The 13,844-nt window shown below is 52.3% G+C and overlaps 6 protein-coding genes across 6 annotated transcripts; 2 read left to right on the top strand and 4 right to left on the bottom strand.

The window, feature by feature from the left end:
• Positions 1-987: 987 nt before the first annotated feature.
• On the bottom strand, positions 988-3,082 carry DSM5745_00140 (arylsulfotransferase family protein; the record flags this gene model as incomplete). The annotated part of the gene is made up of 2 exons (XM_026742156.1): positions 988-2,658; positions 2,708-3,082. 2 exons carry the CDS (start codon positions 3,080-3,082, stop codon positions 988-990), a joined length of 2,046 nt encoding a protein of 681 aa, XP_026608001.1.
• Positions 3,083-3,611: 529 nt separating this feature from the next.
• DSM5745_00141 (uncharacterized protein) lies at positions 3,612-4,183 on the top strand (the record flags this gene model as incomplete). The annotated part of the gene is made up of 2 exons (XM_026742157.1): positions 3,612-3,712; positions 3,760-4,183. The coding sequence occupies 2 exons, from the start codon at positions 3,612-3,614 to the stop codon at positions 4,181-4,183; spliced, it is 525 nt and encodes a 174-aa protein (XP_026608002.1).
• Positions 4,184-4,503: 320 nt separating this feature from the next.
• Positions 4,504-5,607, bottom strand: erg20 (bifunctional (2E,6E)-farnesyl diphosphate synthase/dimethylallyltranstransferase; the record flags this gene model as incomplete). Its single annotated transcript, XM_026742158.1, has 2 exons — positions 4,504-5,427; positions 5,488-5,607. 2 exons carry the CDS (start codon positions 5,605-5,607, stop codon positions 4,504-4,506), a joined length of 1,044 nt encoding a protein of 347 aa, XP_026608003.1.
• A 376-nt stretch (positions 5,608-5,983) lies between these two features.
• DSM5745_00143 (anaphase promoting complex subunit CDC23) lies at positions 5,984-8,155 on the top strand (the record flags this gene model as incomplete). Its single annotated transcript, XM_026742159.1, has 4 exons — positions 5,984-6,087; positions 6,143-6,851; positions 6,900-7,083; positions 7,131-8,155. The coding sequence occupies 4 exons, from the start codon at positions 5,984-5,986 to the stop codon at positions 8,153-8,155; spliced, it is 2,022 nt and encodes a 673-aa protein (XP_026608004.1).
• Positions 8,156-8,537: 382 nt separating this feature from the next.
• On the bottom strand, positions 8,538-11,732 carry DSM5745_00144 (ATP dependent DNA ligase domain protein; the record flags this gene model as incomplete). Its single annotated transcript, XM_026742160.1, has 2 exons — positions 8,538-10,533; positions 10,582-11,732. 2 exons carry the CDS (start codon positions 11,730-11,732, stop codon positions 8,538-8,540), a joined length of 3,147 nt encoding a protein of 1,048 aa, XP_026608005.1.
• A 441-nt stretch (positions 11,733-12,173) lies between these two features.
• On the bottom strand, positions 12,174-13,786 carry DSM5745_00145 (SF3a splicing factor complex subunit PRP9; the record flags this gene model as incomplete). Its single annotated transcript, XM_026742161.1, has 3 exons — positions 12,174-12,198; positions 12,249-13,642; positions 13,697-13,786. 3 exons carry the CDS (start codon positions 13,784-13,786, stop codon positions 12,174-12,176), a joined length of 1,509 nt encoding a protein of 502 aa, XP_026608006.1.
• Positions 13,787-13,844: the final 58 nt, after the last annotated feature.

Consider the following 13,844-nt stretch of genomic DNA (forward strand, 5'->3'; position numbering starts at 1 on the left):
ATCGAAACCGGGTGGCGGGGGAAACTGGTTCTAGACTAGACGGGTCAGAACCTGGCTCTGGACACTAAACCTGCTAGGGGCGGACAGCTGGCTGGAGAAGAGAGCAATCGCGGATCTCTTTCCTCGGAGACTCTCTGCGGAGGTCGTAAAATGAGAGAAAGAAAGCGAGGAGAGGAACGGGGGAGCTGGCTTTATGCGGCCGAGGCGCGGTTGCACGGACTCAGACCCTGGCTCTGGATGGCTCAGTGACGATACCCTGGAGGGAATAGCATAGCAACCCCTCATCGAGTCTATCCAATGGACTATTGCGAGATCACCCGACCAGTTGCCCACCGGTCTACATACATTCATGCAATGAAACGCTTTTTCCTCGCAAAGGCGTCGCGTTGCAGGCGGATGGCCCTGCTCCGTACCTAGACCGTACCGTTGGGATCTGAGCACAACGGTTGAAACGCGGCGAAAAGGGGTTCATTGTCTACAGAGCCTGCGTTCGGGGCCCACAGCCGCAGCTCGACAGAGCATCAAACCATGCAGTGCTGATAGCGTTTTCCTCGACAGGCTTGAGTTCTGGCAACCATTCATGACGCGGTCCACGACGTCTGGGGAAAGCTCCAGAGCCGTGACGTCATTTCTCCAGTCCCACCTGTCAACTGAACCCAATCAGATCCTCCTCCACACCACACCACCAACTCCGCGCGTAGATCGACTTGGAGGCCAGCCTTCCAAGGTTGAATGAGCCCGGTGCTAAATAACCGGTGGCTAATAGCCCAGGCTGGACAGGGCCAATTGGAAATTCGCCTGCCTCTTGCTCCATTCGATAGCGTGCAGCCAAATATAGCCACTGGCAGTTCGCTATTCAGCTAGGATGCTCCGGAGTAGTTGTATAAAGCCCCGGAGTTACAGCAGAGCCAGCCGAGTTGTTTTATACATGTTGTGAGTCACGTCAAATTTTACATCCGCTAGATAGCTTGTGATACACGCAGCCGGTCATTGCTGCTTCTCCCTCGAGCTCACATTACTATACGTACTCGGCGTCCTGACCAACACCGACCTCCCAATGCTACTACCAGGGCTACCCAGTGAGCTCTGCCAGCTCAGGCGACTGCCCAGAGCCGGGGACAGCAAAGCCGGGGAGAGCCGGGGGTTATCTAGCTCTGAGACCTCAACGTCGCTGTCATCACTCTCAGTATCAGTAGCAATGTGTAGTCCCTCTTCCTGCTCTCCATTCGCATAGTACTCTTCCCAGTTCTCTTCCTCGTCTCGGCCTCGATAGCCTGGAAGGTATCGGTACCGGCCCAGCCGAGCCCGTCGGCAGCTCCGGAGACAGAACGCCCAGCAGTAGCGGCGGAAGAAGTATATGCAGGCTATGAGTACTAATGCAGCGGAGACACCCGCGAAGATCAGAGCCGCAGGGTGGTGTGATCCGGATTCGCTGGGTGGCCCGGCTGGACTGTTCGACCCTTTCATCGTCGCATTAAAAGGTAGGATGGCGGATGTGCCGATGATTTGACCCTTCCTGTCAAGCGCGCGGACTCGGAGGAAGGGCTGGTCTGTGTGGAATGGGATGTTGATGATCGTCTCGAATCCTGTTCTTTTGACGGTGGTGATAGCCGAGAAGAAATTGTCGGACTTGCCGGAGTTCGGATTCGGATTCGGGTCATTGCCGTCGGCATCGTCGGGATTAGAATGGTGGATGGGAAGCGGAACTTGCGAGCCTTCGAGGACCCATCTCCCGACCTCAGTCGCGCCATTCCAGCTGACAGCCGCTTCGTACCCGTTGAGCTCAAATGCCGGCGTCGTGTCTGGCTTCCCTACCCAGGCATGTTTCCTAACGCGATAAGACGCCGGGTTGCCCGTGCCAAAGCTGGATATGGCGCCAAATTGAGTGTGGCACATGGGGACTGCCATCTTAGTGAACTCGGTCCATGCTGCGCCGTTCTTGCCGTATGATACGAGGACATTCCCGTTATTCAGGGCCTGGATGGAGCCGTCTGACTGCGGCTGTGATTCAGGGGTAACCCCAGCATGCCCGAATGCACGGAATTCGCTGCGGATGCTGACTTTCATGCTTGACTGATCCACGTCGAGGAGAAGGCCTCGGTTGACCTTGTCGCCTGGCGTCGTATTATCAAAAAGTGTGATCTTTTTGTCGCCATCTTGAAAGCGGGCATCGTGTGGCCATGCGAATGTCGAGCCTCTCCCCTCAGACAGGTCCTCGAAGTCGCTATGCTCTCCGCCAAGCCGCCAGATGATATCTCCAGAACTGCCGTTAAGGTAGGTGAGATGGTCAGTGTGAACGGCCGATATGAGGTAGTTGCCCTTGGCGTCTTTATCGACGCTATGGAGATGGAAGAAATCCCAGGGGTCGCCGTAACTCCATCCCGGACTGCCAGACGGTCTCTCGACATCGGTGACATTGAAGTGCTCCGAAGCGCGCCAGTCAAAGAGCACCTCGTTCGTCTCGATATCAATCTCTACGAACCGGCTGTCCCAGACCCAGCCTCTCTCTGGGCCACGGACCGCGCGCAGATCAACTGAGACGGTCTCATAGATAGTGAAGAGCGCGGTGTCATCGCGCGTGATTCGGAATTCATGGAAGTCCGCAGAGGCACCAGTTGGACCTTGAATTTCATAGCGCTTGATATATTGTTGATCAAGCTGTTTGGGCTTAGCCTTAAAGAAAGCAAAAGGAGGAAAGGACTCCTACCATGTGAATTGTGCCACGACCATGGCCATCAAGCTTATCATCTCCCTCCCAGAAAGTAAGGTACTGGTTTCCCTTGTACTCCTGAACATCTAGATTATATGCGGCTCCGATAGTAGTGGATTCGCTCGTCCAGACAAGTTCTCCCTCCTGATCGAGAATTGTCGGCCCGCGTGCTGCGACGCCCTCACCGCGCGGCGAAAGGAACGTGTACAAACCATCTTTGCAGGCTGCATTACTCCGTACAGAATATACGGATGTGCCGAGAACAGAAGAGGTACGGTAGAGCTCTGTCGGCCACTCGCCGGTGGGCTCCGAATCCCTAAAAGCACCCGCGAGATTAAGCAATGCGGTTATTGCTATGAACGGGCGCCACATGCTGAAGCGACATCTGATATCAATAAAAGAAAAGGCGTAATTGATGTCGAAAATGAAGAAAACTCAGGGAACGGAAGGAAACCGCCCAGGGTCATCTAGCTGTGACAGGAGCATGCGTAACGGGAATGATATTTTTAGTTGGAGCGACCGTCGATCGGCAAAGGTTGAAACATCCAAGGCTCCAACCTCAAGCAACACCTGAACCCTGGATGCGAGAACTCAACTCTTGACGGATTGATTGTTAATGCGAATCCAGGTTATAGTCCAGTTCGGTTCTCCCCAGAATGTGAAGGACTGAAGGACCTTTGATGACCCCTTTCTGGGCGCCAAGCATTTTCTCAAGACTCCCCCCTGCCAACAGACGCTTCAGTTGTGGCGGCCATTTTATGGCATCCTGACCTCCACACGGAGAACATCTTCGTTCACCCAGAAAGACCAGCAGATGATGTACTGGGTATCATAGATTGGCAGTCAAGTGAGATATTACCTCTCTTTGAGCATGCTCGCCAGCCATACTTCCTGGATTACGATGGCCCCCCATCAACAGGTCTCGATCCGCCAGACTTCCCAGCAGACTTTGACAAACTCAATCCTGCCGAGCAAGCCAAAGCGCAGGACTTATATCTCAAGGTGTCACTTTCGGCATTATACCGGAGGTTCGCTTACAGCACTAACAGGACTTTATACAAAGCCATCGAATTTCGCGAGACTACCAGCTTCGACATGTTACTTCTTGCTCAGAATCTCCTTATAGACGGTGAGGCATTGTATCAGTCTCGATGCGTTGATCTTGAAGAGGAATGGACAGCTCTTCCGGGTGTGCAAGCGTCCGGCAATCCGCCGTACCCTCTGCAGTTCTCCGCAGATGAGGTTGCTCGGATCAACGAAGATGCCTGTGGGGCCATCAGAGGCATGGAATTAATGCAGAGCCTAAAGCAATCGCTAGGTCAGATGTGGCCCGAAAAATGTGTTGTCCGGCCTGAGCAATATGATGATGTAAAAAGGCTCTTAAGGCAAGCGAAAGCGGATCTGATTAACCAGCTAGCACATTCCGAAGCCGAAGTAGTTGCGTGGGAAAAAGCATGGCCGTTCGATAGCTAGACCAACGATACATTTGTTTGCCGTGAGCAATTCTGTACGGCCTTCTTTGTCAACGGATGGAGATGAAGATTGAGAAAAGACTGGATAAATGCCAGGTGTCAAGGCAGATATGCTGAATGGAAAAGCTTGGAGGAACCATCCTGATCACGGCGGATCATAAGTCATAGGTACAGCATAATAGGTAGCAATCCTAAATTAGCAAGAAGATTGGCCATGGTCACGAGTGATGCGCATGTTCGTGCCGCAAAGCTGCCAACAATCTCAAATCATTATATTAGTCTATAGTATGAGGTATCTCGAAATAGCGTAATGGCCATCACTTATTTGCTGCGCTTGTAGATCTTGCCGAGGAAAGCCTCGAAGACCTCCTTCTTCAACCCACCCTTCTCGTCAACAGCCGCAATCTTCGTCTTGAGCTCGCCCACGATCTTCTCCTCGTACTCCTTGTAGACGGTCTCAAGGTCCAGCTCGCGGTAGAGAGCCTTGACCTTGGCCTCCTGCTCACCGTCCTTGCGGCCGTAGGCGGCATCGAGCACCTTGCGCTGCTCGGCATTGCAGCGCTGCAGAGCCTGGTTCACCAGCCACGAGCACTTGTTGTCCTGGATGTCTGTTCCAATCTTTCCAATAACCTCGGGGTCACCGTACGCGTCGAGGTAGTCGTCCTGAACCTGGAAGTACTGGCCGAGAGGAATGAGGATGTCGTGAGCCTGGCGGAGGTTCTCTTCGGTCGCGAGCTGAAGGTAGTGGAGCGCAAGGGCGACGGGGAGGTAGAAACTGTAGTAGGCGGTCTTGTAGGTCACGATGAACATGTACTTCTCCATGGAGAAGTTGTCGAGGTCGACCTTGTCTTCGGGGGCGGTAATCAGATCGCACAGCTGGCCCAGCTCGGTCTGCCAGGTGGTCTCGTGGAACAGCTCAATGAGGTCGACGTAGGCAGGGTGGGAGCGGAACTGCTTCTTCAGGATAATGTAGATACCGGACTCGAGGAGGAAAGCGTCGTTGATGGCAATGAGACCAACACCCTGGTGACGGTACCAGCAGGGCTGGCCGCGGCGGGTGATTGAGCCGTCCATAAGGTCATCGCTGACAAGGAAGAATGCCTGAAGCAGCTCAGTCAGCCACCCAAGCGTGGCAAGGTCCTTGTATTGCTCCTCAGTCAGCTCCTTTTGCAGGAGGGCCACGGCGGTGTCGGGGACGGAGAGACCGCGGTTGAGCTTGCCGCCAGGAACGTTGGTGTCGATGGCCTATAGCAACGGGAAAGGGTTAGTCTTTCGCAGTGATCGCAAGCCATTGGGTCATGATACCTTGCGGAACCACTCCTGGGCGTTCTCGGGCAGGTTGTACTTCTTCGCATGGTCAAGCATAGCCTGAGACAGGGAGGGGAAGACCGCCTCGAAGGCAGCGCGGCTCGTGGTAGAAGGCATTGCGGAGTACACGGCGAGACAAATTGTACAAGATCACTTCAACCAGAGCAATTGAACAGACACCAAAAGGTCAGCAGCAAGTGTCAGACAGGTGGGATCCCTGGACTATAAAATAAAAGCCAGCGCGACGATCTCTTTGTCTGCGACTGGGGGGACGGAGTAACTCGAAAAAGGAGTACGAAGGCTACTCGGTAGCCCCAGTACCTGGCTGCCCCGCCGAGCCTCGTTTTGCATTGTTTGTTTGGCCCTGCCCAATCGGGAAATCGGGACTGCCGCGGCCACCTGCACGTCCGACAACAAGGTGCTGATCGCGCAAGCAGCCTCTCTTGTCGATACCATACGCTGCCGGAGCTGCGTCGCCTCACCTTGCTTAACAATGGCCGCCAATCTCAACGAGGACGACATCAAGGATCTCAAATACCGACTGGAGGACGCGGCTGTCAAATGCTCCGAGCGCTGTCTCTATCAGTCGGCTAAATGGTAGTTCACTTGAAGTTCCGCTTCTTATCTTCTAGCTAACTCTATATGCTCCCAGGGCAGCCGAAATCCTCGACTCGGTCCTCCCAATCGACAACTATGACACCGATCCCGAGTCCCCGATGGAAATCACAGATCCTCCGCAGAATCCTTACCTCCGCACCCAGGACCCGGTGGAAGCTGCGCTGGAAGCTCAAGAGTCTCACAAATACCTCCTAGCAAAGGCGTACTTTGACACGCGTGAATACGATCGATGCGCCTCGGTTTTCCTTCCTCCGACTATACCGCCCGTATCATTATCAACATCAACCCAATCGCCGAAACCGAAAGCCAAGTCGTCTTTAAAGAAGGGCAAATCACAGGCGTCTCCGCAATCTGGAACGAAAGACAGCGATGCGAAACGAAATCCGTACCCGCGCCTCAGTCAAAAATCATTGTTCCTCGCGTTATATGCCAAGTATCTCGCCGGAGAAAAGCGAAAGAATGAGGAGACGGAGATGGTTCTAGGTCCGGCAGACGGCGGTGCGACAGTCAATCGAGAACTTCCAGACCTTGCTCGCGGCCTAGAGGGCTGGCTTGCAGAGCGCCGGGAGAAAGGGGTCGAGGATCAAAACCACGGATGGCTCGAGTACCTCTACGGAATCATCCTCATCAAAGGACGAAACGAAGAGGAGGCGCGAAAGTGGCTGATCAGGAGTGTCCATCTGAATCCGTTTCACTGGGGAGCATGGCAAGAGTTGAATGACTTGCTTGCGAGTACCGAAGACGTGCGTCTCTCAACCCCGTTGCGTATCTCTGTCACTAACCATACGCAGTTGAAACAAGTCGTCGAGCATTTACCCCGAAACATCATGACCCTCATCTTCCACGTTCATTGCAGCCAGGAGCTGTATCAAGCCACCGAAGATACCTATCAATCGCTTGCCGAACTTGAAAGCATCTTTCCCTCCAGTGCCTTCCTGAAGACACAAAGGGCACTACTCTACTATCACTCGAAAGGTACATCTGCTCCAATTGCGGCGTAACAGCCACTAACCATCCGACAGATTTTGAGGAAGCCTCCCACATCTTCACAGACATACTAATCACATCTCCCCACCGCCTCGACAGTCTCGACCACTACTCTAACATCCTCTACGTGATGGGCGCGCGGCCGCAACTAGCGTTCGTAGCCCAAGTCGCAACCGCCACAGACAAATTCCGCCCTGAAACATGCTGCGTGGTCGGCAACTACTACTCTCTAAAGTCCGAACATGAAAAAGCCGTCATGTACTTCCGTCGCGCCCTAACCCTAGACCGCAACTTCCTCTCCGCCTGGACTCTGATGGGCCATGAGTACATTGAGATGAAGAATACCCACGCCGCCATTGAATCTTACCGCCGCGCCGTCGACGTTAACCGCAAGGACTACCGTGCCTGGTACGGTCTTGGCCAGGCCTACGAAGTCCTAGACATGTCCTTCTACGCCCTCTTCTACTACCAACGCGCCGCGGCGCTGCGCCCCTACGATCCGAAAATGTGGCAGGCCGTCGGATCCTGCTACGCAAAAATGGGCCGCATCGAGCACAGCATCAAGGCTCTCAAACGCGCCCTCGTCGCAGGCTCATACTACGCTGAAGACCCCTCGCAACACGGCAGCGCGCACGGGCGCAAGATCCTCGATCCGGAGACACTCTATCAGATTGCTACGCTCCACGAGCGCCTGGAGGACGAAGAAGAAGCGGCCGCTTATATGGAACTCACATTGCAGCAGGAAACTGGTGGGCAACCCGACGATGAGGGATCTGACCTATCGGATAGTGAAAACGACGACGACCAGTCAACTTCCGGGAATAACCAACGGCGCGAAAGGAGGCACCAGAATGATGAGGAGGAGGATACATATCACGGCACCGGGCCGACGGCTACGACCTCTAAGGCGCGGTTATGGCTTGCCCGGTGGTCTTTACGTCATGGAGATCTAGAGCGCGCGGATCAGCTGGCAGGGGAGTTATGCCAGGATGGGGTGGAGGTTGAAGAGGCCAAGGCGCTGATGAGGGATGTTCGGGCGAGAAGGGAGGCGGGCGAATGAGCTTTTGAAGTACTTCTTCGCTTCTTGCTTTCGGTGGCCATTTCTCTGCATAAATTTGTCCTAGTTGCTTTCAGTTGTTTTATCTGCAACGCATTATCGACTAGCGCGGCGTTGTCATGTTGTTTGGCGGATATTCGTTGATACCATGGTTATTATGTTTTGCTGGCATACTCTGTACCTAGGTAGCTTAGGTCGAGGGAAAGATATATTTCGTCATTTTTAGCACATGATTTTAGGTAGAGAATGTATCTGCCTAAGAGGCGCCAATGTTCTCCCATTATGCCATAACAGCGTAAAATTAATAGCATCAAACCATTTATCCACCAGATTTCTAATCCAGAAAGTCCATTGCAGACAAAACGTGACCAAGAAACGACGCAAGTTACCCAGCCCGCGTATCAGCCCTCACCAAGGGGTCTAAGGAGGTAAGTTGCCCAAGTTCCAAAATCAGCTTTCTGTCGAACAATATCTTGAGCTTTGGCTTGAGTATAGGTGCGGATACACAATTTCGTCTCAGAATCGCGCTCGGACGGGGCCGTCGGGTGGTATTGGCAACATTGGTATTAATAGTAGAGTTTCCAACGACATCATCATTATCCAAGGGCGTGCTGGGAATCTCATCGAGAGGTTCTCCAGGGGTGACGTGTTTGTCGGCGTCCCAGGCTATACAAGCGTAGAAGTAGGCTTTGCTTATTTTCTCCCAGGTCTTGCGAAGGCAAAATTTGCTGTTAGTCCAGTCGAAGTCTAGCTGGAGAAAGTCCGAGCTGAGGAGGAAGATCCGGCCTTGAAAGTGATTTTTGGACGAGGGTGCGGCGAAGGCCTGGGAGATTTGTTCGTTTAATTGGAGAAGTGCCGGACCCAGGGGGTATTTGGAATAGTCAGCGAACATGATTCCCAGAGTCATATTTTGAGAGACTGGACCGATGTTAGGTTTGTTTGAATCGGATTCGTGGTCCTCGGATATTAACATGAGAAGGAACTCCTCTATAGTTTTGGCAATATTTTTGAGACCATTTAGTGACTGGAGCTTAGAGGCAGAACTGGGATGGATGTAGATGGGAACTGTGGTGAGAGGAGATCGGTGTGTTTCATCAAGGCTCCCTTTATGCCCAATAACTGAGATCACCTGGACGCTTGTGGTGGTGGGATTATTGAGAAGACTGCCTTCTATGGTTGCCATATACTGTGATGAAGACGTGACAGTCAAGGTCAAATTTATGCCTTCGTCCACTGACTGGGCGTTCTTTGATTCTCGACAGGCACTTTTAAGACATGGCTCAGGTGCGGACGCCGTTGCCTTTCGCTTTCTAGTATTTGCCTGTGAGGACACATTTTCATTACTCGTGAGGACACTGTCTGCAGCTCCTTCCGATCCATCTGACGAATTAGAGGAGGTCGGACGATCAACGTATATGGGGATACCATTCGCAGAAGCAGGAGAGCTGATGGTAGACGAGCTTTGTGAATCATCTGATTGATACTCTGGCTTGGACGTACCCGATCTAATGCGGTTCGCCCACTCTGCTTCTTGTTCGAGGAGCTCTTCCGAGGGCACGGATACCGCTGCCTCAGCCAGAACTTGTAGCTCTCGGAAGGAAGCAGCATCTTCGAGGGACCGATCTGAGTGAATCTTCAGAATCCTGGGGAAACGGAGCGTGTAATACCGGGCGCCTGACGGCTTCTCAAAACCACTTCCCAGAACTTCAACAACAAATGGCGTTTTGAAGACGACATCGATGTGAGGCATGCCCGGTCTTATGTCTGTGATGTCGATCCCGCGGTCAGAGTCTACGCTGTGAGCGCTAAACTTACCAAAACTGTTGAGAGTCTGCATATTGTTCTGGCTGATGCCATGGTGATCGATCACGTCTATAACGCGAAACCTAGGTTGGGCATTGGACTGCAAGACAGCCTCTTTGTTTTCAAGGCATCCCACGAAAAAATGTGTCCAAGTCTCCTTCTTTGCGAGCTTTAGCATGGAAGCATCAGAAGCATTGTAAGCTGCACCGACCAATGCAAGGTCTACTGTGTCGCCCAGGCCTGGAATGTAATCTTTCTTGAGCTTGATCCAGCGGCCTTCGCAGCTAGTTCCGCAATCAACCAGTATCGGGAAATATGGGTCCTCGCATCCTTTCAGAATGAAGCCTTCCCATCGTTCAGCAATTCCCTTGGAGAAAAGCGTCTCAAGCTTAGATAGACTATCGGAGCGGGAGAAGTCAATGATACGCTGATCAGCGATATCAGCGACACCCGAAATCACTTGTACTGTGTCCTTGAGAAGCAACCGCCTCTCTCGATGCGGCTTCCGAAGAAGTATCTTTTCGTCGAGGACGAGTATATCGAAGAACACCATCATCAAGCGTTCATAAGGCTGGGGCCTGTTCCTGTTAGTATCACCACACAGAGGTCAATTGGACGTAACTAACGGAGAATCGCTCTCTGCCCCAATGAAGACGCCAGATCGAGAGATCAGTTTGCGCAACTTATGGAAGGGCATGATGTCTTGGTGCTTGTCGCTCCAAACAAGGAGCTCACCCTCAAGGATGCAACGTTCTTTGAATCTACAGGCATCCCTACCAATTCTCAAGGATTCTCGAATGGCTTGATGAACGCCTGCCCTGTCTGAGGTGGAGTCTTTGCCACTCTTAGAGAATATCTGAATGGAACCCGAATGCTTCGAGAGATCGATATGTATCTGGCAATATTCGCCGTCATATTTTCTCTCAACACTCATCCTCTGCTGTCCAACCATATTGCAGCAATGCTTGATGCTTCGTGCCTTATAGTACTCCGGTCTTCCGACCTTGATCCCAATTGTCGGAGTGAGATGATGCAGAGCTATTTTGCCCAAGTCTTTCGCATACCCTATCTCAGGCCTAGGTGGGAAATGTATGATTGGTTCAGACGAGAGCAAGCTCACGGCGGCTTCAAATGAATTCTGGAAGAGCAAGAGATGCGGCAGCAAGAAATGGAAGCTCTTCAGCGTCAACCTTTCCGGCAGAATATCGGAGAAGTGCGTCTTGAGGATCATCCGCGTCAGCCATTTGGCGTCCCTGCTGCTGAGCCGGCGGTATAACGGTGAGAGCGTCCCTTCCACATCGACAGCAGAACGCTGGCGTCGGATATTTGGTCCAGAGAATCGACAGCGCGAGGCGACCATATTCAGTGCCTTGTCAATCTCCTCCACAGTGACCTCTTGACCTCCGACAACATGATTTTCCGCTTGTCGCATTACATTCTCGACGCATTGACCGAGGTCTGCTCCACCAGCCACTCGCCATTTTTCAAGTTCCTCGCGACGGGACAGCCCGAGCAATAAGCATCTGCCGATGACCCTGGCCAAATTTGCATCCTTCAACCAATAAACGCGGTCCGTTCGCTTCTCCGGGAACATGCACGAAAGGAGAGCGAGTCGGTCGGTTTCGCGATCACGCAGCTTCTTGTCATGCCGAACAAACCATTGTGTAACAGTGCGGGCATCCGGATTTCGATTCCTATTTTCGGTAGCTGCTTTTAGGATCCTGTTGTCCTCGAGAGACGAGAGCAGATCACATAGGAAAGTGAACTTGAACCCCATGGATTGTGCCCGTGGTGAATGGGGTGTCTTTTAAGCGCGACACCTTTCCACTGTTGCGTGTCTCTCATCGGGGATAATAGTTGATAATATATTGCATCCCATGCAGTCTTGGATCTTGAACGTGAGGGCCACAGTGAAAAAGCCCTGGTGAAGGCATTGGTGAAGTGAAAGAAACGCGAGCGGGGCAGACGCACCCTTGGTTTCACGAAAGCACGTGACATTATTGGATTGCTGGCAAAGACTACGGAGGAACCAGGCCAACCCAGGAGGACTTGTATACTCTAGCCGAATACCAGGCACACTAGGTAGATGCTCTAGTCAGCGCACTGGACACTCAATTTTCCCTAGATAAGCAACAACCTTGGCATAAGCTATAAAAGATACCTACAACGCCAGGTTTCGACACGATGAAGAAAATGATTGTAAATGTCCCAGCGCCCACTAGAGGATACCTTGCTTTTGGAGACTAGTAATCGTTAGCACAGCAATGGTGTATGAAGCCTGGGGGAGACGTACTCAAGGTATATCCGTTCAGGCATCACGTTGCCCTCTGCATCCTCCATTTGTACCACGTTGTCTTGAAGGTCTCGGGTTTTCTTGCGGTCTTGGTCTAACTTCTCCCAGAGTCGCATGGCATCATCAATCTTAGTAATTTCACGGAAGAGGTTGGTGTTCGATGTAATGCCGAGGCATTTCAAGCCGAAGATATGCAACGCCTCAGAAAAGTGCTTGTCGAATGCGCGACGACCCATGTAAACATAGTTACCACAGATCTCACAGGAGTATTCCACGCCCAAACCATGTAGTTTGTATAGCCAATACGGAATAGGCTTGCCGTCCCAAGCGAGGGGAAGCTTGAGAGGGTTGTAGACGCGATCTTCCCCTTCCTCATCAGACTCATTCCCACGGTCACCCCCGACATCCTCTGATTCAGCGAGCATTGCCTCCAGCTCCATTTGACGCTCTCGCTCTGTCATACCTTGTCTTCGCTCAACGTTGATCTTGGTCGCTTGTCGCTCATTGATGAGGACTCTTGCCAAGGAACGAACACGGTGTTCGCGTTCAGCGACTGCTCGTTCTTTCAACCGATGAGCTGCTGATGGCCCATTGCTGGTTGGCACAGGCCCTTCGCCCGAGTCACCTGCAGCTTTACGAGCCTCGGCGGCGCGGATATGCTTTTTGCCCGTCAAGTGATTCCTGTATACGTTCTCATTCTTGAACTCCTTTTCACAGTCGGCACACCAGATGCCCTCCCCAGATCCCTCAGTTTTCGGACCCAGTGTACCGTCGTTGACTTTCTCTTCAGTCCAGCCAGGGACCTCGTTCGCAGCCCATTGCTTTTCAAAATCGTCATCAAAGCTAGCAAAGATCTTGGTCAGATCCTGTAAAGGCCGTGCCTTCTTGATGAACTCTTCAAGATAGTTCGCAAGCTCCCCTACATATTGGAAATACCTGTCCGAGAGCTTGTTGTTTCGTTTGATCGGTAGTTGCGGGGGTGTGAAGGCATCGAATATGTCGAGGTACTGTATATATGGCAGTCTCTTCACGCCCGGCAAGTTCAGGTATTGGTCATGCAGGGTTGTAAGATCGAGAAACTGTCCATATCCTTCTTCTCCAGTAAACATCGTGTCGACCTCCATTCCCGTCTGCTCGCCCTCGCCTGGTTGGCGGCGCTTGTACGCCCGCTCAAGATTCTCAACCGGCTCATTCGGGTACCGCTTGTGAAAGTCCTTGACCTCATTTAGTCGCTTGTAGAATTCTTCGAACTGGTCGCCGGTGGAGATGGCCTGGATCTCTTTCTCGCGTTCGCTTTCGGTGTTCTTGTAGATATCGAGTAACCGCTCAGACTGCTCATCTATGCGATTTAGAAAATGCGCTATTTCATGGTCGCGAGACAGACGTTCACGTATCTGAAGTGCACTCCTTAGCAATAAATAGACAGAAAAACTGCCAGTTCAACTCACATTGCGGGGTTCTTCTGCGACGCGGTCCGCTATGGCTTGCTCCAATCTCTCCAAGTCTTCATGAATAAACCGCTGATCTTCGAGCACCATTCTGTAAGAGTCAGATTGTCAATCTGGATTATCCGTGTCGGCTTGACAAGGTTGTCCG

This window comes from Aspergillus mulundensis, assembly GCF_003369625.1.
Source record: "Aspergillus mulundensis strain DSM 5745 chromosome Unknown scaffold_0, whole genome shotgun sequence".
NCBI classification, from domain to species: domain Eukaryota; kingdom Fungi; phylum Ascomycota; class Eurotiomycetes; order Eurotiales; family Aspergillaceae; genus Aspergillus; species Aspergillus mulundensis.